Source organism: Caretta caretta, chromosome 9 (assembly GCF_965140235.1).
Source record: "Caretta caretta isolate rCarCar2 chromosome 9, rCarCar1.hap1, whole genome shotgun sequence".
Taxonomy (NCBI): Eukaryota; Metazoa; Chordata; order Testudines; family Cheloniidae; genus Caretta; species Caretta caretta.
The window spans coordinates 61364782-61389355 of record NC_134214.1 but is presented as its reverse complement, the minus strand read 5'-3'; the positions used below and the strand labels follow the sequence as shown (position 1 = coordinate 61389355).

Below are 24574 nucleotides of genomic sequence, written 5' to 3'. Positions count from 1 at the left end.
GACCCTCGATTGGGATCCGTATGGACAAATATTTGAAGAAAAAGTCCCTTTCAGGAACTAGTAAATTCTTGAGCCAGTGAATGGTGTGAAACTATAGCAGATCACATGCCAGTGAGGGCTCCCTGATGATTTTCTCCTTCTATACATGGGTTGGGAGGGAGGCCCACAGGTTAAGCAAGTTCCAGCCTGTGTGACCCTTGTCCAGTCCGCATCCAGCAGCCACACCATGCTCTGTCCTGCAGGGGGAGATAGAATCAGCTGAACTCACCCAGTACAGAGCTGCTGTAGAAATCCCATGCTGTTCGGGGGTCCCCATCAGCACGCCCTTGCAGATCCGAGAGGTAATCTGCAAGAGGAAAGCAAGGCAGGGAGGCACCCATAGAGCAGCTATACAACATTCTCATCAACATTCTCTTGGGGGAAGCTGCAGAGAGCTGAAGTGACTCACTCCCCCCCGCAGCCCAAGGCAATGGTAGACAAGGGACCACACTCCATGAGGAACATGCCCTCCAACCTCCAAAAGGGTGACCAGGGACTGAAAACAGGAGAAAAAGTGTATGTGGGGGGAGAACAAATCTAGAACCCACTAGAGTTCAGGTTATAGCTATTTGAAAGGGGTGGTTCCCAACACACACACTTAAGAATTTATTTAAGTCTAGAAGAGTACAGGGGCACAACTTTCCAAAACTACAGGAATACAAAAGGTACCTATCAACTTGAATCTAGTGAGGAACAAAAAGGAGCTAAATACAGTTTCAGGCAACACCTGTGTCAACCCGTTACAGTTACTTTTTTTAACTGTTTCTCTCTGCTTTGCTTCTGTGCAAGACCCACAACAACAAGAAAATAGCAACACTAATTCCACACAAACGGCACAGGAAGCAAACAGACATTTTACTCTAAGCGTGCAGTCACAGTGACCTGAAGCATTACTGCTAACAATGGCAGGTAAACATGCTTCAAAGGGAGTAATTTTAGAATTGAGAACATCACTTCTCAGCTGCAAAAGTGCGTGTTAATGGAGCGCTGAGGTTGCATAGTAAAGGCAGGAATTGCCAGTTAGGTTTGAACACATATCAGCCCTGCCCTGAATTAGGATACTACCTTTAGTTACATGATCACAGGTTGTTGCAGATGGTTGTGCATCTATGATTGGAGAAGCATTCATGTCCTATATTGTAGTATTTGAGAAACAGTATAGACTGGACTGGGGACCAATGTGCACCGGGGCAGACGTACGTTTATTCAATCTGCCTTCACTCTGGCATCTACTGATGACTGAGTGTCTAACTATGGCCCCTTAAATACAAAGCTGCACGGCAGTATTCAACACTACAGCTTGTAAAGCATTTGGGTTCTTTTGGGGTGGAAGGTACTCTGTATAAACATCAGTAATTACCATGCCCCACTTACCACTCAGGAAGTGCTTCATCACTTCACTGCTGGCCAGTTTCATGGCTGTCTGCCCTGAGTAAGTGGCGAGTGTGGGGTCAGCCCCATACGAGAGCAGAAGCCACATAGTCTCCAGGTTGTCATTCACCACTGCATCATGGACAGGCCTGGCAAGGGACAAGAGCGTTACCAGAGGAAAAGGAGGTCTGTGCAGTCCACAGAGCAAACAAACAATCTGCTTCTTGCTAGGTGGCTATACTGCCAAAGGATGGCTAATGATGCTGCCTGAAAGACTCCCAGACCCACAGCCCTGCTGTCTCACTAGCTTCCGCCCCAAATTCTCTGGGCTAGTAGTACTGGGAGCTGGCTTGCCTCGTGCCATCCTGTGCACTGCAGTTCACATTGGCACCGTGCTCTAGCAGAATGTGCAGGATGTCAATCCAGCCTCGTGCGCAGGCTTCGTGCAGAGCTGTGTAGCCGGCATTGTCACGGTGGTTCACCTCACTGCTCTTTTTCTGCAGGCAGTAGAGTACGACGTCCTGGAGGAATGACACCACCAGAGGCCCAGTTACACAAACCACAAGAGAGGGGCATGGCTCCCGAGGTACTCAGCAGCAAACCCCAGCAGAAGGATGTGGGGTAAAAGCTGTTCTTGGCCCAGCACTCACCTTGTAGCCAAGCCTTGCCGCTCGCTGAAGGAGAGTCTCCCCAGCGTTCTTGTTCACAATCAGCCGCCGAGCCTCAGGAGGGATATGTTGGGTCACGGGCAATTCAGGGGAGTTTCCTGGGCTGGCCCGCCGTGACTTGCAGAGCGGCCACAGCTCCTGGGGCTTCTTCACAGAGCGTGGCTTGGGCTGATTCCAGTGCCCTTTCACCTGGAAAATACAGATGGAGGAAGCTTCTCAGCGTAGCTGGACGAGGCTGGGTCCACATATCCCCTCCCCCCTACACATGCTGGGTTGATGATCCCCCTTCCCTAGGCCTGAATCATACCTTTCCCTCTTCACAGATCCCTGCCAGATGTTTTGTTTTACATTTGCGTTTTCCTGATGGTTTCTCCAGTGCTTCCTGGATGGAGGAGTTGTCCGGGTGATCCAGGAGAAAACCATTTCGGAAGTCTGGGCGCCCTTGGGACTTCCGGGGCGATGGGGAAAGCCTGCTCCTCAATCGCAGCTCTGAGCCTTTGCCTTGGGTACATTCCTTCTGCTTCCGGTACCTGAAATCTAAGGAGAGACAGGGTCCACAGGATGCAGAGACAAAGACTATGGGGCCCAGACTTCCCTCTGTGGGTCAAGAGCAGTCAGCCCCTGCAGCACTTCATTGGCCACACCTGACAGCTTGGGCCCAGGTCCAACTTAACTCTAGTGGGTTCTAGAGTTGTTCTCCACCAAAGCCACGGTTACTCTGCCTAGAAGCAGAGTACAGAAGAATACGGGTATATGGAGATGAACACAGCACACTGAAAATGAAAGTGCATCAGTGGGATGCATGATGACAGAAGGCCTTACTGGTCTGACCCTATGCAGGTCTCTAAGCTGAGCATGTGTGGAGCTGGTTATACACTCACTTGGATATGCCTTTTCTCCAGACAACGCGTGTCTGTTATCCTGCACTGTGACTGTACCCAGGAGAACAGAGTCTGATTTTTCATCTTGTTGGCATGTTCTCCAGTGGTTTAATAAAGGCATTAACAAAACCAGTATCCTTTAGCCTTATTGCCACGGGTGTGATCTATTAGGATCTTGAAAGCTAAGTAGTGCTGGTGAGAGACAACTAAAGGGAAAAATAGGGAATCTTCCTACCCTCAGATGGCAACTGCTATTCCACTTCCTGCCAAACCATGCCCTGCACTGCTGTCTGTGCTGCCTTTTCAGTGATTTTTCTTATTTCTTCCTCTTAAGAGCAATATTAAGGCTCTGATTTTACATGCACAGAAGTAGGAACATTCTGAGCTAAGGTTCTCAATGGAAATATGGACTGTTCCCTCCTACTATGTAATACAGGGTTGCTTGTTACAGTGAGGGCACAATTATAAGTGGAAGATATTAAAGTACGTGATGAGGAAATAAAGCCCTTGTGTGCAAAGAAGGTGAGAATAAAACCCCTGTGCACAGAGCAATGCACAGGCATTTGCAGTGCTGGCCCTTTTCCAGTGGGTAGAGATTAGCAATTGCTTTAAAGTGGGCTGCAGGGGAACATAGTTCTCTGCAGGCAACATAGGAACACTGCCTGAGAAGACCACTATCTGCTTGACTGGGTTAAAGGCTAAGCCTGAGGAGAGTAAGTGCAGGGCAAGAGAGTCACTCTGGATAAGTCACTTTGCTTCTCCACCTCTGCTCCATGGAGACAAGGCCACCTGCCTCCCAGGGAAATGCATGCACATGACAGTTATGTAAGGGCAACATGGGTGCAGTTCATAACTATAACTCCATAGGTAACACTTTGTCCTCCTACTTTGCAAAGAGATGATGGCTCCTTCACAGTGAAGGTTGCAACCAGCTTCCCCCACCAGCCTTATGTGAGTGGCCCCCAGCCCTTCCATCAATAACTTTGCTTGGAAACATTGGTTTGGCCCAAGTTGCCAAGCAAAGGAGAAGTTTTCTGAAGAAAACTGGTCAAACTGCTCTCGAGTTAGCACTCATCCATTCAGAAGGTGGTCTGGCTGCAGGCTACATGACTTTCCCAGGCAGCTCCACAGGGCTCCCTCCATCACAAGTCATTAGTAGCTCCTGCAGTCCCTCAAGGGCCATGGTAGTTCTTTTTCCCCTGCCCCAACCCCAGGTTTACACCCCTGGATATTCCAGCTGTGTCTTCGCACTGTGCCTCATTCCCAGGAGAAGGTGGCTGGCTCACTCTCAAATTCATCATGCAGCTGCTGATAAAGAAGAGGGTCAAGAGTGGGAGCACTCCAAAGAGGCACTCCCCTCTGGTACAATCACAGCAGCATTCTCCTGCCTGATACCAGCAGCCCCACAACGGGCACATATAAGCAAAGCCAGAAGGTTACCAGCAGAGCAATGTACAAACAAGCCAGGCTGTTCCGCAGCTCCAGAAGCTGACAAAATTCACTGATTTCCAAAAGCTTCACAAACACCTCCACAGCACGGAAAGGGGGAGCTGGCCTGCAAAGCAGCAGATATCTCAAAATGCCCAGAAAAGAATCAGGGGAGGGGGGAGGAGGGGCAAGCAGCTACCTAGACTCAGGAGGATCTGGGTCACTGGTTGAGCCACAGGTAGGAAGCTCAGAAGATGGTGAATGGAGACCTGGGGCCTGGAACAGGAGGAGATGGGAGGGGAACAACTGCAGCTTTCTATTACAGCTCTGTATGTGCACTGTGGGAAAGGATTCACACCACAGATCCAGGCACTTTGCCTGGCTCTGTCACACCCCTGGCTTCCAAGTCACCCTCTCTCCTAGGCTCCTGCTGGACAAAGCTTCCCCTGCATAAGGCTTAGAGCTTACTTGTGTATAAAGCGTTAGCTGTATGTGTAAAAGCCAGTCTGAATTGTAGTGGCCTCAGTTCCCCCTATACCTGTCAGGCAGGCACTACCCTTGGATGCCTCTCCCTAGGGTCCACACTTACCCAGCACAATTATACTGGGCCTCCTCCTTCCCTGCGCCCAGCCCAGCTTATGACTGTGGCGTGAGGTCAGCACCCATTTAACATTGCCACATAATTTGGGGTTCCCTGCCCCATCATTTACAGTAATTATCCTGTAAAGGACAGATGGCCCATTGCAGTGGCAGCACAATGGAGGGAATGGTCCCTGAACAGCAGTACATGCAGCACTTGGCCCATAGGACTTGGAGCTGATGGTCTGGTTCTATGCCAGAACTCTAAGAGCAGTTCTGGAACAAGAGGCTGGCCTGGAGGAGGTCCTGCAGAATAGCCAGCTGGGCCAAAGACCCCTCCCCTCTGCTAGTGCCGGTACCTGCTTTCGATTTCCGCCTCCTATGGGAGTAGCAGCTCATATGTTCCTCCTCTTCCCGCTCAGTCAAGTACTCCCCAGTCTGGTATTTCCGGCTCTTCTGCCGTCTCCTCTTCTTCCTCTTGACGTGGCTGTCATTGTCCTCCTCATTTGGGTCCCAAAGCTGCCTTGGTGCCTCCACTCTCCAGGGCAGCTCCCGGGCCCTCCTCAGGTGGCAGCTGCCCTTTTCTGACTGAGACCTGTCTCTGGCCCTGCGGCTGTGATAGTGGGACATTCTGTGGGATTTCCTCAGCCTGCGGCGTTTCAAGGTCGTCTCCTCCTCCTGCTCCTCCTCCAGCAGCGGTAAGATCTCCTGGCCAGTCACTTCGCACTCTCCTCTCACACTAGCAGAGGAGCCGCCAACACTTCCTGCAGAGAGGACCACACGAGGTGTGTCCAGTGACTAGAGACCTCTAGACACAAGCAGAGCCAAAAGTGCCCACAAGAACACTCCCAGTTAGGAAACTGGGGACAGGACAGCCCCTCCTTAGCACCCCACAAGACCTTCCTGCCCCCAAAACTGATTGGGTTATGTGGACAGTGACATGATCCCGCTCTCCCCACCCCCAACTCCCCACTGAGCCTGTCACGAGACCAAGTTAGTAAAGTGCTCTGCTCCCATCTGCCAGGCACAGGGCCTGTAGTGCCTAGTGGACAGGACATCTCAGACTCAGCCATACGGGCTAGCTGAATCTCCCCGGCAAAGGCTGGCCTCCAGGGTCTGCTGAGATCACCAACCTGACTGACTGCGTGTCCGGCTGCTCAGCACCACTGGGATGAAGTCACGGAAATTGTTCTTGGGTTTCTTCTCAAGGTAACCTGGGAAGAGAGGAGAACCCTGAGGACTAACGCCACCGAAAAGCTAATGGGGAATCCAGGAGCTGACAGAAGACTGCTGGCCTGGGAATGACAACACACCACATTATACCGGACCCCTACATGGGATTCTAACCTGCTGTATGTAGTGTCCAGCTCCACAGCCTACAGGAACTCAGCTCCAGGAAAACTGGTAGCCAGATCTTCTGGCAGGCAAGGGAGCAGAGTGCCAAGACAATGCTACAGTTTGGGTTTGCAAGGGAAGAACACTATTCAGAATTTGTAACAGTACCTTCCTCATGGCTGTCCCCACGATGCCCTGGAGATTGGAGCTCTGTCTTTGCTGGCCTCCTGCGCTTGCGCTTTACCCTGAGGCTATTGTGCTCATTCATGGATCCTGGGCTCACCCGGCTTTCTCGTTTGCTGATCTCATGCAGGTCCCCACGATGCTTTCGCCACTGCAAACACAGGACAGATACAGATTTCAGTCCAAACTTCAATACAAGCATCATGCTGGGACAGCAGGAAGGGAAGGACCCCAGAATAGTGTCCCCCACTGCCAGCTGTATCAATACCTGTCAGTCCTGACCCACAGCCCTCCCAGCTACTCAGCTCTGCCAATGCCCCTCAATCCCAACCCGCAGACTCTGATATTCCAGTCATAAATCCAATGCCAGGCAATACTGAGATGCCTGGAATGAAAAAGCCCCTAGTGAGGTTCCCCAAACTGATTTCTGCACCCAGCTGCCATTCCCTTTTGCTGCCCCAATGACAGATTCCTCTTCTTCCCTACACTGCTGTCCCCTCCCCCCTTACTTTGGTTTTGACCCCCAATATTATTCTAGGAAGTACAGAGTCCCAGCACTAGAACTATCTGTGCCTGCCTCCCTCTGTGGGGCTGGTGACCCTCTTCAGTGGCTCCTCACCCACCTTCCATCCATGCAAGCTCCGGCTGCCCGACTTGCTTGGGGCCTCCTCTCCAGCTCTGGCTCTGCACTTCAGCCTCTTGTGGGCCTGTTTGGCCCGCCCATCGTGTTGCCGTTTGGATTTGCAGCATAAATTGCCCTCTTGTTTGATTTGGGCTGCTCCCTTGAGTTTGGTCTCAGGAAAGCCGTTGGGGGCTACCCCAGCTTGCAGACAAGCCCCAGAGGCAAATGGCACATCACATTCCACTCGCTCCTTCTTGACTCTGCACAGGTCCACCTGGTGCATACACTGGGGGGCCTCTGAGGCCGGCTGCTCCTGGGCCGCCTCATATCCCAGCTCCTTGCGTTGACTCTCCACAGGTGCAACTGGTAGCTCAGAGGCTGTTTGTAGGCTTTGCTGACTGACTACAGGCAGGTCATGTGACAGATAGGCAGCTAACACTTGGTTTTTAGGTTTTGAGTCTCCTAACAGCTTGAGGCTACAGCTCCCCTGGGGAGCCTCAGTCTGTACAACGCTGTCTCTAGCAGAGTCAGCCCCTGGCTCATCACACCCTTGGCTCCTGGAAGGGCTTTCTGCCTTCCCCTTTCCGCCCCTTGCATCCACAGTATTGGCCTGAAGAGATGGAGCTACAGCCATGGGGACTGGATTGATGGGCTCCTCACAGAACTTGGGCAAGACCCTGCAGTTTTTGGCTTTGGACATGGCTTCCCATTCCAGAGACGGAAGCCTTGGCAGTCCCTCTGGGGCCTTGGGGGCTGCCATGCCAGACTCTACAGGCTGCATGCTGGGAAACACAGGGAACTCACCTGCACCAGATGGCTTGGAGGAGCCACTCTGATTCAGGGGCAGCTGTCCGGTTGTGGAGATACCAATTGAAAGCAGAGGGGTCTGGTGATAGGGAGACCACCCAACGGGCAGAAGCTGGGGACTGGATGGTTTCCCATTAACTGGGCATCGGGGGTAAATGCTTCCCTGACCAGGATTCCAGAGAGAGAGTTCTTTGGATTGGCACAAAGGCGCCCCTGGGGCAACTCTGCCATAGAGGAACCGCCTAGCTGGGTCCTGCTGACCCTCCACACTAGCCTGGCTGCCTTTTTTCCCAGAGGGTGGCCCAACATTTCGGGGATCTCCCTGATCAATGATGGAAATGGGCTCCTGTTTGGGGAGGTGCTGTGGGTCCCTGGTGAAGCTAATGCTGGAGTCTTTGCTAAGCAGTAGTGAGGCAGGCACTGGGTTGGCCACGCCCACATAGGTGCCTGGAATGGTGCTAATCAGTGCGGTTGAGTTTTTCATCCAGGAGCCCTGCTCACCATTGCGCAGGAAGTCAGGAAAAATTACTAAGGGGGGAGTGGTGCCCAGGCATGAGGTGACGCTGCTGCCTGCACTCTGGGCTGCACGCTGGGACTTGGACAGGACCGTAGTGAGTGCTGCCTTGCCACTGGTGTGCACTGGTGTTAGGATGGGCATGGGGGGTGTCTTGCGTTGGCTTGGTGGAGGCAGCTTCTGGCGGTTGGATTTAGAGGACAGATCAAGAGGCATCTCGCTACATTCTGAGAAGGAGACCATCTCACGCTCCAGCTGTGGGGGGGACTTCAGGGGAGAAAGCGAAGTGGTGGCCCCTTGAGCAACCTGCTCCTGAGCACCAGAGGCCCTGGTGTGTAGGCCAGTACCTGGTGGGGGAGCTTCACTCCCACATGACGCTGTCAGGGAAGGCTGGCTGGGTGAAAGCGAAGAGCCCTCCATGGGTGGGGAAGGGCCATCAACAGCTGCAGCAGCTTGTGTGCTGTTCCCACCTGAAGGTGAAGGGCAACTCAGCTGGTTCACCTCCACAGACACCACTTTGGAATCCGAAGGCAAGGGCCTGGCTACGGAGAAGGTACAGGGAAACGAGCGCAGCTCAGGGGGCGCAATAATGCCTGGCGGGCCATGCTCCTGCAGGTAGGAGGGATGAACTGGGAGAGCAAGGGAGGAGGGGACCCCAATGGGGCTCGGAAGAGTAGCCACACTGAGTGGCTGCCCACAGCTGGAGGGTGGGATGTACACAAGGGGCTGGCTTGGGGCCAGAACTGCCCCGGACTGAAAGGAGAGGGGCATTTTTTGCATAGCTGGGGCTTGAGATGTGGAAAAACACACTCTATTCAAGGTGAAGGTGGCTGGGGTTGATGCAAGGGTGTTGCAGCTGGAAGCAACCACAGGCAGAGTTTCCTCCACCGGCACTCCTGCCTCTTGTGTTTCAGCATTCAGGGTGCCCTTCTCTTTCCCAGCATGTTCACTGTCTGGAGCGTTGGGGCAGGCAGGAGAAGCATCAGCCTGTTTGTCACTGTGAAGCTCTGCAGGCATCCAGGCACTGTCAGTGCTGCTGGTCTCAGGCTCCACAGCTCCTGGGGCTGTGGGCTCCAGCTCTCTGCCATCTCCTTGGTTTGCCAGAGCGCCCAGTACATTATCTTCTATCACTGCTTTCCCAGCACACTCTGGTTTCGGGTAGGGTTTGGGTAGCTGCTCTTCCAGCTTGGGCCCAAGTTTTTCCTCCACGCTGTTATTTGCGTCCAGCCCCTGGGCATTGCTGCCACCACTGACTGCTGTGAGCTCCACCTGCAATGAGAAAGGGAGAAGGGACTCCCTGGAAGCTAAGCCAGCATTTCCCAATGGGAAGGGCTGTTCCCTCTCTCTGCTAGGTCTTTATGGGACAGAAAGAAGCCCACAGGAAAGGGGAGCAGTGCTGCTTCCAGGCCCTGCACTCTTGCTTTCGACAGTCTCTGGCCCTGCACACCATGCTGTCATAGAGCACTCATCACTTGGGCCCAGGTCAGGGTCAGACTCCCATGCATGGCCCCTTCCATTGCAGTCCTTGGCTCCTCAGCCCAGCCACTCTGTATAAGGAGCTCACCTTGGAAAGGCTGCTGCTGACGCAAAATTCCTGGGACCCCAAGTGCTGGGAGCTGCTCTTGTTAGACTCCTCATCAGATAGCGGGGCTCTCCTATGACAGAGATGAGACAAGACAAGGGAGGCACAATGAACCCCAGAGGCACTCTCCTAGCCCACCGTTAGCTCCGTGCTGCACACAGGGAGTCAGAAGGGGCTTGCTGGCCATAGGGGAGCGGGGACTCCTCCCCTAGAGCCCAAATCCCTGCCTCTCCAGGCTCGCCCCTGTGCTGCTTTCCAAGCTCCCAAATTCAGCACAGCAGGCACACTTTGGGGAGCCAGCCAGCGCCTCAGGTGCACAGGCAGTGGGGGCCCAGGGATCCCTCTAAAGCCAGGTCCCGGGAAACAGCCACCAGGTAATTTTTAGGCTTCTGCCCCTTTAAGAAGGAGATGGAAAGCACTGGCCTAAAAGTTCCACGGCAGTTGGGGAGTGACAGTTGGCAAATAAAGTGGCAGAGTGGGGGATGGGGAGACCCACAAAATGACCATCACCCAAAGGGCAGGGAGCTGCCCCACCCCCCCATACCAACCCCTCTAGTGTTCCCGACAAACTCCTGCCTGCCAGTCCTGCCTCCCACCACCCCACAGGTGCTCCATCCCCCCCACAAACTGGCAGTCCCACCTTCCCCCAATGTCCCCCTAGAACTTCCCTCCCCACTTGCAGTCCCATCATCCCTCAACTCCCCCTCCTAACCGCAGTCCCTCCCTCCCCCAGCCCTGCCCCATACAATCCCCCCAGGCCCAGTCCTGCCTGCCCCATACTCATTCGGAGTTCTCACCCTCCCACAGCCTCCTCATGTTCTTGTCCTGTCTTCCCCCATTTGCACATTCTAGGTCTGCCCACCCCACAACCCCCCCCCCCAATCTGCAACCCCCACCTTCCAATCCTGCCCTCCCCACCAGACTCACATTCCTATCCCACCCACCCTCCCAGTCTCTCTCACACACCCACACATTACATCTGTTGTTCATTCCCCACCCACCAGGCATACTACTCCCTGATTCCTCTCCCGCCCCCCCACCCCCACATCTTCCAGCCACACACTAACCAGTAACCCTGGTTTTGGTCCAAAACCAAATCCTCCCCACCCCAGGTAATTTTAATTCCACACCCACCCAGTATTCCAGTCTTATCTCCCCTACACTCCTCTGAGAACCATCTATACTTCTCACCTATCATTTCTCTTCCCATCCCTAGGGCACTAGTGTCATTCATGTCTCCACCTCATAGACCCTTCAGATAGCTGCGGAGTCCTGTCACTGCTCCAGGAGCCTGAGCACATTTGAGGCTGGAGGGACCTGCTTTGAGGCTGGAGGGACCTGGAGTGTGTGATTGGAGCTTTAACCCCTTATCCTCCGCAAGACAGAAAGAGGGCAGTTCACTGCTTCAAACAAAGGAGTTCTCCAGGTGAAAAGTGAATTCAGAGTAAGGACCGTGACCAGCTCCAAGGAAAGGAGATGGGGGGAGGCCAATGACAACAACTGTGCACATGATATGGTCACACTGGAGAGATGGAAACAAACAATACTTCTGCCTAAGTCAACATCTGAACCAGGAGCTATACCCATGGGAGACAGCATTGTGCCCAGTACAGGGTTCAATATCCTAGGAGGGTTTGAGGCCCCACCCTAATGTTTTCTGTCTGCTGACACAACAGCCTGTGAGAGCTAAGTACAGGAGAAGCTAGTGGGGGCAGAACAAACACTGTGATGCTGGTGGTCTTTTCTTTTCTCCCCTTGTCTGCTACTACAGGGATTAAGCAATGCAAACCTCCAACCCCATCACTCCAGGATCCAGTACTGGTACTCCACTCTCTTGGCCACCCAAAGGTTGCCCTCGAAGGGATACATCTGCTGCAGCTGTACCCTGAATAATGACCTTCAGGTTTAAACATCTTGGTATTGGCCCATTACACCTTTTCAGATGCCCTCAGTATCATGACCCCACACCAGCTTCCCCACCTCATGGTACAGCTACGTTACAAATGCAATGCTGGTTTTCCCCACAGCTGCACTAGTTCCTTTGTGTTATGGCAAAAGCACAGCACCTCGCATAGCCCCCTGCACCCTTTCCACCAGACATCATCTTTGCTGTTATTCTTTACAAACATAATTTGACATGGATTTCTTAAACCTGGATTTCCAGAGTTACTCAGGCCGCAAAAGGCTTAAGAGGATTGTTATTAATAAGGGGAGATCAGGTTTCTGCAATAGGCAGCAGCAAGATCCAACGGCAGCTGAGAGGTGATGGGATGGGGGGCGGCTGGAATCGCAAGAGAACGGCCCTTAGAACTAACGCCTGAGATAGGCTTTTAGTAGTTTGTAACCCAGGAAAACATAGCTCAGATGCAGAATCAGGTTCCTGCTTCTTGCCCAGTTTGCTAGCCAGGGCGATGGAGACAGAAGGGTGGAACATGCCCAAGGTCAGTCAGGTAGGATTTGTAGCCAGGCCACATATTCTACCCAGCAGAACTTGTGGGTTTCTACCCAGCAAACATGTGTGTTCTGTTACTGCCACAGAGCTGGGCACGGATGGAACTCCCCAGGACCTCAGGTCTAAGCTGGCCCCCCCAGTGTCCTCCTGTGAGACATCTAAATTGCATTAACTGAGAGGCTGGGGACTTTTGAAAACGTGCAAGAGAGGTATCGACAGTGTCTATGTATCGACCCTTGTGCCTCCCCCTCCTCCGAAGGCCATGAAGCTGGAGCCTTGGTATGACAGGAAAGGCAGAGTTAAGGGGACTTTTTCGACCCTGCCCCCACTGAAATGCTGAGAGGAGCCAAAAACCTCATGGCCTTTACCCCGTCCGCAACTATTGTCCCGTGGGATCTCTGCCAAAAAGCAGCACATGCCTTGAGCCAGGGTAGGCTCTGGAGGAGTTGGATGGGATCAGTGAAAGAGCAGGGGTGTTAGGGAGCTGAGACCTTGGCCAGGCAGGCATCTCCGTGACAACAAGCTGGATAACTGGCACAGAGAGCTGCCTATGCACTATGCAGCAGAGCTGGGAGCCCCGCTCTGGCTCCACCTCCTGCTCCTACGCCAATCCTGGTCCCCTCCGAGACAGAGGCAGGGACGTGGCAAGGGCAGCAGGTGGAGCTAGAGTGCAGTTCCTGGCCCTGCAACAGCCCAGGAAGCTTCAACAGTCAGGCCCAGGCGAAAGACTGAGCTAGTCAGTGAAGCCAAGCAGCTCCGGCATCCTAGGGCTCCAACAGGTGAGGGCAGCCTGCCTGCCAGAGGGGCATGTCCTACATACCCCCTTGTTCTACATAACCCCTCTCCCCCTAGAGGTGACCACCATCCCATTCAAGCTCCCCCAACGCCATTCCCTCTGCCTTGGAGGGGAAGCGATTCCCTTCCCCCAGGGCAGCACCTGTCTCAGAAGGCTCAGCAGATCAGCACACCCAGGCTGGTGATGCACAGGTTAATGGCTGGCTGGGAGCCCAGGCAAGGAGCTGAGCTGGCCACTCAGCTTCTGAGACAGCCTCAGGGCAAGCACCCCCTCTTGTTCCTGCCACTGTCTCAAAAGCCAAACTAGCAGCTTGCTCTTCCAAAAGCTAATGGAGATACAAACTACATTGTTTGTCACACTGCTGGGGAGGGGAGGTGGAAGTACAATGACTCTGGTGCAGGCAAAGGGGGCCACAGAGTCAGCCCCAGAGACTGAGCTCTTCTCCTTAGCCCCAGAGCACATACAACCTGGGCACTGGAGTAACAAGCTGCACCCACACTGCTCACTGCCAGCATTCCTCAGCCTGGCCTTAGGGAAGCCACTTCTTGGTACAGAGAGAGCTTAGGTTCCATGGGCCCTTAGCCTCTGCGCTGAGAGACAGCCAGGAAGGGAGCCAGCTGGGACAATGATTTCCGTGATGTGAAACCTGGTCCAGGAAGGAAATGGAATGAGCGTTCCCCCAAATGATTATCCCCACCCACACACTTTACGTAGGGGCCAACAACTGGTAAAAAAAAAAAACAACAACAACAACCCACCATTCAGTTATGATCAACCTGGTTTGTCTGTCTTGATTTAATCTTGTATTTGGGCTGTTTGGTATTTCTGTTAAGGTACTAGACCCCTCAGTGCTCAGGTGCCTGAAACACTGAAATTTATTAGGATCAAGAAGTAGGCCTGCATAGCCTTTATGAAGGGGTAACTAAGCTGAGAGGCCGTACATTACATGCCAAAATCTCCCTTACCCCACTGTTCTCCTGCTTGTCTGTTACAGCAGTTATCAGCATCCCTAATGCCTGAGACCCTACCATCCCAAATGAAGGACAGTGTGCACCAAACATGGCTCATTTTAGTCAATATAACATGACTTTTCAGACCCTCCTAGAGCATTTCCCACAGCTGAAAAAGCTCCACTGCATCCTGACACCAGGGAGGCCAACAGCTGGCCAGTTCTGAGGACAACACCTGAGAACTGCAGGATTAGATAGGTGCTAATGCTGTGGGTTTGGAGGAGACTGCCAGGGCAAGTAAATGGGACAGATCAGGACTCCTGCAAGGAGCAGGTCCTGCCCTAGACTGTGGTGTTCATGCAATTCACCTATCTAATTATCTAATCCAGTGGCTCTCAACCTTTCCAGACTACTGTACCCCTTTCAGGATTCTGATTTGTCTTGTGTACCCCAAGTTTCACCTCACAAACAACTTGCTTACAAAATTAGACAAAAATACAAGTGTCACAACACACTATTAATGAAAAATTGCTGACTTTCGCATTTTGTCTGTTTGAAATTTTAGTTTGTACTGACTTAGCTAGTGCTTTTTATGTAGCCTGTTGTAAAACTAGGCAAATATCTATATGAGTTGATGTACCCCTTTAAAACTTCTGCCTACCCCTAGGGATACACATACCCCTGGCTGAGTACCACTGATCTAATCTGCACTGCCCAAGCAAACGTACTGGAAACACTTCTCAGTTCCATAGCCTGTACTGTCCACGTAGCCCTCTTCCCAGGTCCCAACCTGTCAGGCTGAATGGCAGTCAGTTGAGAGCACAAATCTAACAAAGTCAAAGAGCAAAGGTACAGTGTGTAGCAACAACGCCATGAGCAGCCTTAACACTGGGGTAGCAAGGCCACAAGCAGCACCCTGGCTCCATACAGCTGGTGGCTCTTGCCCAGAAAGCCCAGAAAACAGAGAGCCTCCAGTATCATTCCCCTGCAAGCATCAGACCCTTTCTTTTCCTTGGGCATGGAACACAAGGACCATAAAGAAGGCTTGACTGCTTAATGCATCCTTGTCCTACCCCTGTGCTCCTTATGAGCTCAGCTCTGTAACAGATAATAGGCTTGCACTGGCCCCAAAGAGAGCCACTAAACAGGATTGAGTATGCTTTCTGCTTCTAGCCTCTCCGATTCCCTGACCCAAGCTCCCTGCTTAAAGTCTTTCCCCTAACAAGCTACCCACGCACCTCACCTCTCCTCGTTGAGGCCACACATGCAAATCCGCTCTGCACTGGTCCAGTTATGCACCCCACTGTAGAGAGGTGCTGTAGAGATCATGACAGCTGCTCACCACCAACCAGGACCTGCTGGGGCTCACGGGGCCACTCCACCTGCAAAGACAAAACACAAAGACAAAAGCCTGCATTAAGTTCCATTCCTTGGAGTTCTCCAACAAAGTTGTGAGTCTGTGGTACAGTTCAGAGAGGTCACCTGCAAGCCAGACCACTGAGAAAAGGAGCGGGCAACACCTCCTCCTTACTTGCCAACTGCAGATTCCTTTCCAAGCAACTGGGGTACATAGTTTGAGCAGCTACAAGTCTGTTTGCAAAAAGCCCTCAGGAGAGGGGTACACTCAGGGCAGGGACAATACACAAGGCTTACACTCATGCTAGGATTTTTCACCAAACCCATTCAATCTGTAGTAGGACTTGGCCTCCCCCAAAAGCACTCTGTGCAGACACCTCTACATCCCCCTGTACCCTTTTGTACTTCCTCAAGAAGGTCTCCCAGACACAGCAGGCAGGCAGAAGGCAGCTTTACCCAAGACAACGGACTTATAAAACCGCAGAATTGTCCAATCTTTTATATTTCTTTATCAGTCAACACTAACCAGCTCAGGAGACAATTGTACAGAGAGGAAGATGACTGTTCAGGCAATCAAGTGCCTAGGGTACACCTGCATGGAACCAACTCTGAGTATGTGGGGGGCACTGCTTGACAAACTTTGCAGGGCTTTCACTGCTAGAATTCCCCTTTACTATTGTTCGGAAGTGACAGGCATTCTAAAGGGTTAGAGACAGAAAGTAGAGCAGAACCCTGAGATTTGAGAGTCATAGAATCATAGAATATCAGGGTTGGAAGGGACCTCAGGAGATCATCTAGTCCAACACCCTGCTCAAAGCAGGACCAATCCCCAATTTTTGCCCCAGGTCCCTGAATGGCCCCCTCAAGGATTGAACTCACAATCCTGGGTTTAGCAGGCTGATGCTCAAATCACTCTCAAGATACCTGCCTCTGTGATGGAATTTTTCGGGGGAAGACACGCCTGCCATTGCAGTAGTGTTGTCTCATTGAGCACTTTAAGAGCAGGGCTGCTACTTGAGTCCCATCGCTCAGGAGAATGAATTGAGCTAAAAACTAGTAGAGCAATGAGGGAAGGGAAGGATCTGAAGTGCATGGCCAGCAGGAGCAGGCTAGGTTAGACTGGGCAAGAGAGATTAAGGAGGCAAATTGTCAGACAGGTTCCTGTATCAGAGATGTTACATACATGAAGCAAAAGAGGTACAAATGGGCAGCATCCTTGGGGGAGCAGAAAGGAAATCTAAAGACAGCATGTGATCCAAAGTCTTATATAGTTTTTTCTTTCATGACATTAGGGTGACCAGATGTCCCGATTTTATAGGGACAGCCCCAATATTTGGGGCTTTGTCTTATATAGGTGCCTATTACCCCCCACCTTCTGTCCCGATTTTTCATACTTGCTGTCTGGTCAGCCTACATGACATATCAGAAGAACATACGCTCTTGGTAGGACAAGGAATGGTCTGTAGTATCAGTCCACACTGGAATCAGTTGTATAGGGATAAGAAGACTGAAGGTTTGAGGAATCAGATAGAAAGCTAAAAAGCTGAAGGTGCTCATTCAGTGTCAGGTATGAACACACCTGGTACACAGAGGCACAGTCTAGGTCAGTGGGGTGTTTCTGGGACTCTTTTGGGAAGAGACAAGGGCCATAGAAGCAGGAGGAACCAGAGAAATACCAGTGTACTGGCTGAGAGGACAGAGTGAGCCACAGATGAGGGAAAGAGTTTAGCTGAGCAGGCAGAGACTGCAGAGAAGAGAAGCTACCCAGAAGTCAGAAAATGAGAAGAGAAACTAGCAGCCAAAATAAACACACCTGGAAAGGGAAGAAATACTAAGTAATGAAATGGGTACCTGGGCAGAGTGAGAGACCCCCGAAAACTGGGTTGTACCCGGAAAGAATGAAAGGTGGCTTGGGGTGGGAAGAGATGGAGTCTTGCAATGGTTGGAGAGAAATGAAAGAACCCAAAGGAAATAGGGGAACAATCAATCTGCGGGGTGTCACCATCCTGGGCTGAACTGAAAAAAGGGAAAGGGAAAGCATATGACAGTGAGGGTACAATGGCAGCACAGACATTTTAGGAGCGCTCCAAGAGAATCTTGTATGGGAGTGGGGAGAGAGAGACATGTACCACTGTGCTAAACAGAATGGAAACTTGTGGAGAGACTGAACTAGGAAACCTCTAGGAAAGCACTGATGGGGCAGAACCATTGTGGCTTGCAATTAAAGAGAGAAGGTTGATAGCAAGATTTCACAAGCAGTTACAACAAACATTTTTGAGTGCATGAGGAAGAAGAGATCAATGATGAAACCTGCAGGGCCTCTAGGAGAAAGTTAGGAAGATGTAGTGACAGAATAGACATTGTTAAATGAATTCTTGATTTCTGTTATCCAAGGAGGATGCAAGATAAATGCCAAAGGCAGACATTTCCCAGGGAATGAAGAAGAAATAGGGAGGGAAATTAGAATCCCAACCAAGAGAAGGGATCAAGGCATTCAAATGTAGAGACAAAATAAAACACCTGACTCAGGTGGTTTCAAACCCCAATTCCAGAGGAAGCAACAAAAGAATCAGAGGACTCTCAAGAAGATGGACTGGAAGCAGGAGGTGCCAGGTGCAGAGATAAATCTATCTGAGAAACGTAGGGCGGAGCCACCAGCCCCTTCGACACTACTGAGCTATTCTGGAATAACTCTGTAGACATACTCTAACTTAGGTTTATATCCTAGAGAAGACCAGGCAGTTGTATTTTTAACATGAGTTATCAGTTCAAGTTTATGACTGTACAGGGGCCTAGGGTTTAACTCAACCTGTTAACTCCTGTTAAACCAACTGCCTTGTCTTATTAGGATTGCAACTCAAGTCAGCCAACTTGAGTTAAGAACACACTTTTTTTTTTTAATAGGGAAAACAAGCCCTTAGTGAACTCCCCCTTCTTCCAACCACTTGCCTATGAGAGGACACAGCTGCACTAAGGCCTGGTCCACATACAGTTTTTGTACCAATTTAAATCTGTTGGTTGGGGGCATGATTTTCTACCAAAGCAGCTACATTGGTACAGCCCCCAGTGTGGATGCAATTTTACCAGTATAAAGTTGCCTTCTACTAGTATAGCATATTCCCATTCCCTTATGGAAATAAGCTATGCCAGTATAAGCACCCACATTAGGAATCTGTACTGCTTTAATTATACTAGTATAGTTTTTACACACTTTACTGGTTCTACTTATACTGGTATACACACATCCATGTATCAACAAGGTCTGAGATTTTTAGGGAATTCTCTGACCACTGCTATTGTACCAATCTGAACACTAATGTAAAGCAGCTGCCAGCAGTTTACCAGAGTTTCATCCAAGCCTTGCTCAGAGCAAGTACCAGATGGCAGGGTGGTAAAAACACTGACAGACAGTCTACACTAGCTTTCCCACCATTGCTATCACCAGGGGATCTGCACAAAGGATTGTCTCCACTGGGGATTTGCCCAGTGGCCAGCCAGTAGTACAGGTGCACTAGTGCCATGCCTAAGGCAGACAGGCAAAGCCCCTGGGAGCCAAGATTTGCATCATTACAGCACATCCTGGTTAAGTAAGGGTAAGCTCCACCAGTGCCAATAGTGGCTCTGCTCATCTGCACTAGGATGCATCTACACCAGTGATTGTGCCTGGTGCAAATGTTAGAAAAGCAGAGGGCAATGATGTTCACTTCAGTGCCTAACTTGGACCATTTCAATGCTAACACTATTTAACAGAGCAGCCTGAGAAAAACACACAGCTGGAGTTCAGGCACTTGAAGAACACTGTAAACCCTGCCTGCCTGCCGTCCCTCCTTTTCCCCCTGTGATGGGCTCTCAGCCACTGCTTTCTCTAAAGTGAGACACCCTAGAAGTCTGCCTTGACTGGAAGGAGACTGGGAATCATCAACCTTGAAATTTTCCTTTTTGATTTCCCAGCCTGTAGCAAGAATTTCTGAGGATGAGCACATGGATACTTTCTTTTTTTAAGGTGTTCTGCAACTCATTTGGCCAGGGGGCACTGTGGAATGCTAAGAAGGGTTGCACTTTGACCCTGGAAACACAAGATAGCTGAGACTGGATATTGCAAATAAAATCTATGACCAAAATGTACAATACATTAAAAAGGGGTTACAAAACCTAAGCCCAATATGATATTTCTATTATATTTTTAAACTCCAGTGGAAACCACTGTTTTGAACAAATCAATGATCATCTATATTGAATACAACCCAGATGCTTCTCCTGAGAACCTGAGTGGGCGTGACTATAAAAAAAAAAGTTAAACTGACTGATTTTTAGCGAAGCTTACAGAAATGCCAAAGGGAAACAAATTGCATCACCAGTAATAATCACATTTACTTTTTAAAAATTTCAGTTTAACTATCTTTGATACCATTAGTAACACAGGCAAAGAATTATGTTTGTTTACCATATGTGATCTTTGAGGTGACAGAGTGCCTTTGAAGTCCAAATAAGCACAAATTGAAAGAGTTTCCAGAATTGTCCGAACACATGGCTTCAGCTCCACCCACATTTCATACAAACCATTTAAACTAAACTGTTTGCAACAGAACTATAAAAACCCCTCGCAGGGGTCATACATGGGTCTTGAATCCAACTGGAAAAAAGGTTTTAAAAATGTAATACTGAATGCAAACCATATCATGTTACTTACCTTAAAGAGTTTGGAAACCATAGCTGTGATAAAGTCATACCAATCTCTAGCCAAATTCAGTCCTGGATAAGCCAGGCTACATCTACCCTAGTCTTCAGTAGTAACTGTTCATGTTGCATTTGGCCTGCAGAGCAGATGATAATCTGGATCTAAACTTGGGTCTTCCATTCTGTTGCATAGTATGACCACTGGCTACAGCTGTGCTGAGCTTGTGTGCATGAATCTACCTGTGCCAGTTTAAAGACACACTAACCCTGATTTAAGTCACTGCAGTGACCAGCATAATACACAGAAACGTTAAATTAAAAAAAAAAAAACATCCGTATTTGAACTAGGAAAGTTTCCTGAAAATTTAGCAGTGTTTAAAAAGTACATCCTCCCTACTGGCTAAAGCTATAGCTAGTACCTAAGTCACTGACTGCAGCCTAACAAAAAAGCCTGTCCCCGTGGAAGGCTATCACAGCAGATTCTTAAGGTGGTTTAAAAAAGGGGGGAGGGAGGGGAATCCACCAAAAGGTGGAAAATCTTTGCAAAATCTCTGACATCGGAAGAAAATCACACATTGCACATAATCTTACAATCTTTTTAGTTTTCCTTGCCCAGGACATATGATACTATCCCAAAGCATGCTTCCCCACCCCCAGTTCCGTCCTACCCCCTCAAAGTCCTCCATTAATTTATTCCTTTAAGGCTTTGTCTACACTAGATTCAGTTTTCTCAAATTTCTCAGAGCTGCTCTTTGCAGAGATAGTTGACATGTTGGTAAAAGTACTGGCAAAGGATCTATACTGATGGCAGCAATAGTGGGAAATATTAGGGCAAAAAAGCTAATGTAGATACAGCCTAAGGCCTCAAATCTGCAGAGGGATTCACATGGGCAAATCCTCCCCCCACCGACGTACAGAGCCACAAATATAGATTCCCTTGCAAGATCAGGACCCAAAAGACTATCCCAATACTTCCCATCTTGGTACGACCCCATAAAAGTCTATCCTGGTGCTCTCTCAAATCCACCATAAAAAATCAAAGTTAAATGAAAGGAATCAATGTCTTCCCCAATGAGCCTAGCTGTACAAAAGGCAGCTCTTCCCCTGAATTTGATTATGTCACAATTTTCATCTTGAATGCAGTGTACAAGAATGGGCCATAACATCTGGGAGCCCTCTCCAGCAATTCCTCACTCCAAAACATTATTAATCACACCAGGAGCAAAGTGAAAGTAATGTTGAGTGGCAACGTGGACTAGGACACGGCAGTAGGAATCAGGACTCCTGAGTTCTGTTCCTAATCCTACCACTGACCTGCTGTGTGACCTTGGGCAAGTCCCCTTCCCTCTCTGTGCCTACTTCCCCTTTACCTTTTGTCTGTCTAGTCTACTTAGATTGTAAGCTCTTTGGGGCAGAAACTGTTGCTGAGGCCTGGACTACACGCAAGAGTTTTACTGGCATAGATATGTTGGCTGGTAGTGTGCGGGGCAGGGGGAAATCACATCCCTAACCAATGTATCTATGCCAGGAAAAGCTCCAGTTGCAGATAGTTACACTGGCAAAAAGTCCTTTTACAAGTTTAGCTTATTTAGACTGGGGAACTGGTATAAGCGATATCACCTAAAGAACTCCAATGCAGACAAGGTCTTACTATACATTTGTACAGTGCCTAGCACAATCCTGATTAGGATCTTTATACACTACTGTAATACCAATAAATATATGCACTTAGTGTTACTCTCCCTTGCCCAGGCCCCTCTTTGGGGTCTTGCCTGGAATGGTCCTCAATTCCGATATGGAGGCTCCTAGATGAATGGGTACTGTCCTCTTTCAACAGCTGGCTCCTGAAGCTAGGTCAGGGAGAACTGATGATACCTGGGCACTGCTGTTCTCCCCACGTAGATGGCCACTAATCTGATGCTACTTCCTACAGCACCAACCTCCACAGAAGGAAACCCTAAAAAAAAAAAAAATCACAAAGTGCTAGCAGGAGACCAAACTCTGCCAACTAAGGGCCACCAGAGCAACATGCCAGGACCCCAAGGGCAACACCTAATTGGCAAAATATGGAGCTGACTCCTCTCTTTTATCTTTACTAGTGAGGTTCTGCCAACCTAGAGGGATTACAGAATCCACTGGGGAGCAAGATGAAGCACTACAGGCTGGGACCTCGAGTCTCTGCTGGGCACCCCCTATGCTAGAGATTAGGTCGCTAGGGGCCATGCTGCGAAACTCCAGGAGCCACGCTATCCAGTCCCGTTGTCTAAGGAGCGAGGGGCCAGGTCCGGGTCTCAGCTGTGTAGCCCGTAGAACAACGTGCACATGCACAGAAGAGTCGAGAGCAAAGCACGGAAGATTCCCTCCCCCCCCCCGCCACAAGAAGGGGCCCCTCAGGTCGAGGGGATGCACTCCGGGAGTTGGGGGTCCGTCCTCCGGCTAGATCTGGGAGCGGCAGGTGATGGGGCGCGAAGCGAGGAAGGAGCGGCGGCTACACGCGGAGCCCGTCCCAGGTACGTGCAGAGGAGGCAGCAGCAGCTCCCCGCCGGGATCCCTCCGTGCCCAGCGACGCTGGCTCCAGGCTCGCTGCGCCTCCGCTGTCACAGCCTTCGCGATCCCCGTCCCCACCCTCCCCCGCTCCGGGATTCGCTGCCCTCCTCCCCGTCCCACTCCGGACGCTGCTCCCCCTCCCTGCCAGCCCGAGCCCCAGCCGCCAGCAGCGCCCGCTGCCCGGAGGGGGTCCCGGGGCCGGTCTCCATGGAGACCCAGCCGGAGGCGATGGGTCGGGCCGCCCGCTCGGCCGCCCGCTCGGTCCGGCTCCCCGGTGGTGGGTGCGGGGCGAACGGGCCCGGGGTGCCCGGGCAGCAGGGGCCGGGTGTCCGGAGCGGGGCGGCGGGGACGGGGACGGGAGGGGCACGCACCTGTTCCCGAGCTGGGCGGGCCGCGGCGCTGCGGGCCGAGCCGGGCCCCTGCCCGAGGCTGCGGGTCGGACACTGGGCGCTGCGAGCGAGGGTTCGGCGGCGGAGACACTGGCAGCGGCAGCCGGAGTGTGAGGGCGAGAGGGAGCTGCCGCAGGGCCTGACGGGAAGTGTAGTCCAGCCTCCCGCCGCCCCCGCGCCCTCTCGGGCTGGGCCAAGCCCTGGGGACTACAACTCCCAGGGTGCGCCGCGCCTAGCCCTGCCCGCACGGCTGGGGGGGGTCGGGTGTGCAGAGCCAGCCGAGTCCGGAGAGGGAGCGAGTGGGAGGGGGCTCCGCACCCAGCAGCGCAGCGCCGCGCAGCCAGGGGAGGGGGCTCCACGCCCGGGGAGGGGCCGGGCCTCCGAGCGCTGCATCCCGGGTCGGGGGGCCGGGCTCCACACCCGGGGCCGGGTCGGGGGGCTCCACACCCGGGGCGGGGAACCGCGCTTCACACTCGAGGGGGGCGGGTAGGCGCCCCACGCCCAGGGAGCGGGCTTTACCCGGCGGGGCGGGCTAGACTGGACGGGCGCTGCCCAAGGGAGGGGGCGGGGTGCACAGCCACGGGGGCGCCGCACACCGGGCTCGGGGGGCCACGGCCGGCCGGGCTGACAGGAACTTCTCCTCGCGCTGCCCGGAGCCAGGCGCCCACAGTCGGAGGCGGAGCCTGCGCCCCGGGAGGGCAGGCACGGTCCCTCCGGCCCGGGGACGCAGGAGAAGTCTCCGGCCCCCCGGGCAGCCCGCCGCCTCGCCTGTGTGGCGGGGATGCGCGGCCAGGCGCCCCCAGCCGGCCGGGCTTGACCCGAGCGCCCCGCCCGGAGACGGGGTAGCGGCGTGTGGGCGGCTCACTTGCCTGGGGAGACGCGGCACCGACCCGCCTGCCCCGCCGTGCCGCGAACCGGCCGGTGCCTCCTGACCCGCCGCGTTCGGCCCGGCGCACCCTGGCTGCGGAGCGCAAGTTCCTCAGCCGCCGCCGCCGCGCCCCCGCCCCGGGGCACCGAGCTCGCAGGCCGAGCCGAGGGCAACGCCCGGCCCTTCTCAGCACCCTGGGCAGCCCGGCCCCCGCGCCACGCCAGCGCCTCCCCCGCCGCCTCCCTCCACCGGGGAAGTGGGGACCTCGCTCCCGGTCCCCCGCAGGGCCCTGTCCTCCGCACCTAGGGCTCTGCACCGAACAGCCCCGTTCTCCCTGCCCCACCACCGCAGGGCCTTGTCCCCTCTGCTCCCTCCACCCAGCGCTCTGCGTCCCCTCAGCACAGCCCTGTCCTCTCTGCACCCGCATCTGCACAGGGCCCTGCTCCTTCTGTCTTCCAGCCCACCCTCAGGCTCTTCCCCGTCCCCTCTGCCCCATACCCTTGCATAGCCTTATCCCTTCCGCTCCCCCC

General features: G+C 52.4%; 1 protein-coding gene across 2 annotated transcripts in view; it reads right to left on the bottom strand.

Moving 5' to 3' along the window:
- The window catches only part of BCORL1 (BCL6 corepressor like 1), a 46843-nt gene extending 23520 nt beyond the window's left edge, over positions 1-23323 (bottom strand). Inside the window, exons 1-13 of one of the 2 annotated variants that reach the window (XM_048864207.2) lie at positions 23159-23323; positions 22116-22197; positions 15451-15589; positions 9992-10082; positions 7108-9696; positions 6470-6635; positions 6100-6180; positions 5326-5730; positions 2386-2615; positions 2061-2267; positions 1765-1931; positions 1414-1559; positions 269-346 (exon numbers count right to left, since the gene is read on the bottom strand). In XM_048864207.2, the coding sequence (XP_048720164.2) occupies positions 269-346; positions 1414-1559; positions 1765-1931; positions 2061-2267; positions 2386-2615; positions 5326-5730; positions 6100-6180; positions 6470-6635; positions 7108-9696; positions 9992-10082; positions 15451-15536 (4246 nt within the window). In that variant the 5' untranslated portion in view covers positions 15537-15589; positions 22116-22197; positions 23159-23323. The remainder of the gene's footprint in view (positions 1-268; positions 347-1413; positions 1560-1764; positions 1932-2060; positions 2268-2385; positions 2616-5325; positions 5731-6099; positions 6181-6469; positions 6636-7107; positions 9697-9991; positions 10083-15450; positions 15590-22115; positions 22198-23158) is intronic. The other variant, XM_048864206.2, reaches the window with a different exon arrangement.
- Positions 23324-24574: the final 1251 nt, after the last annotated feature.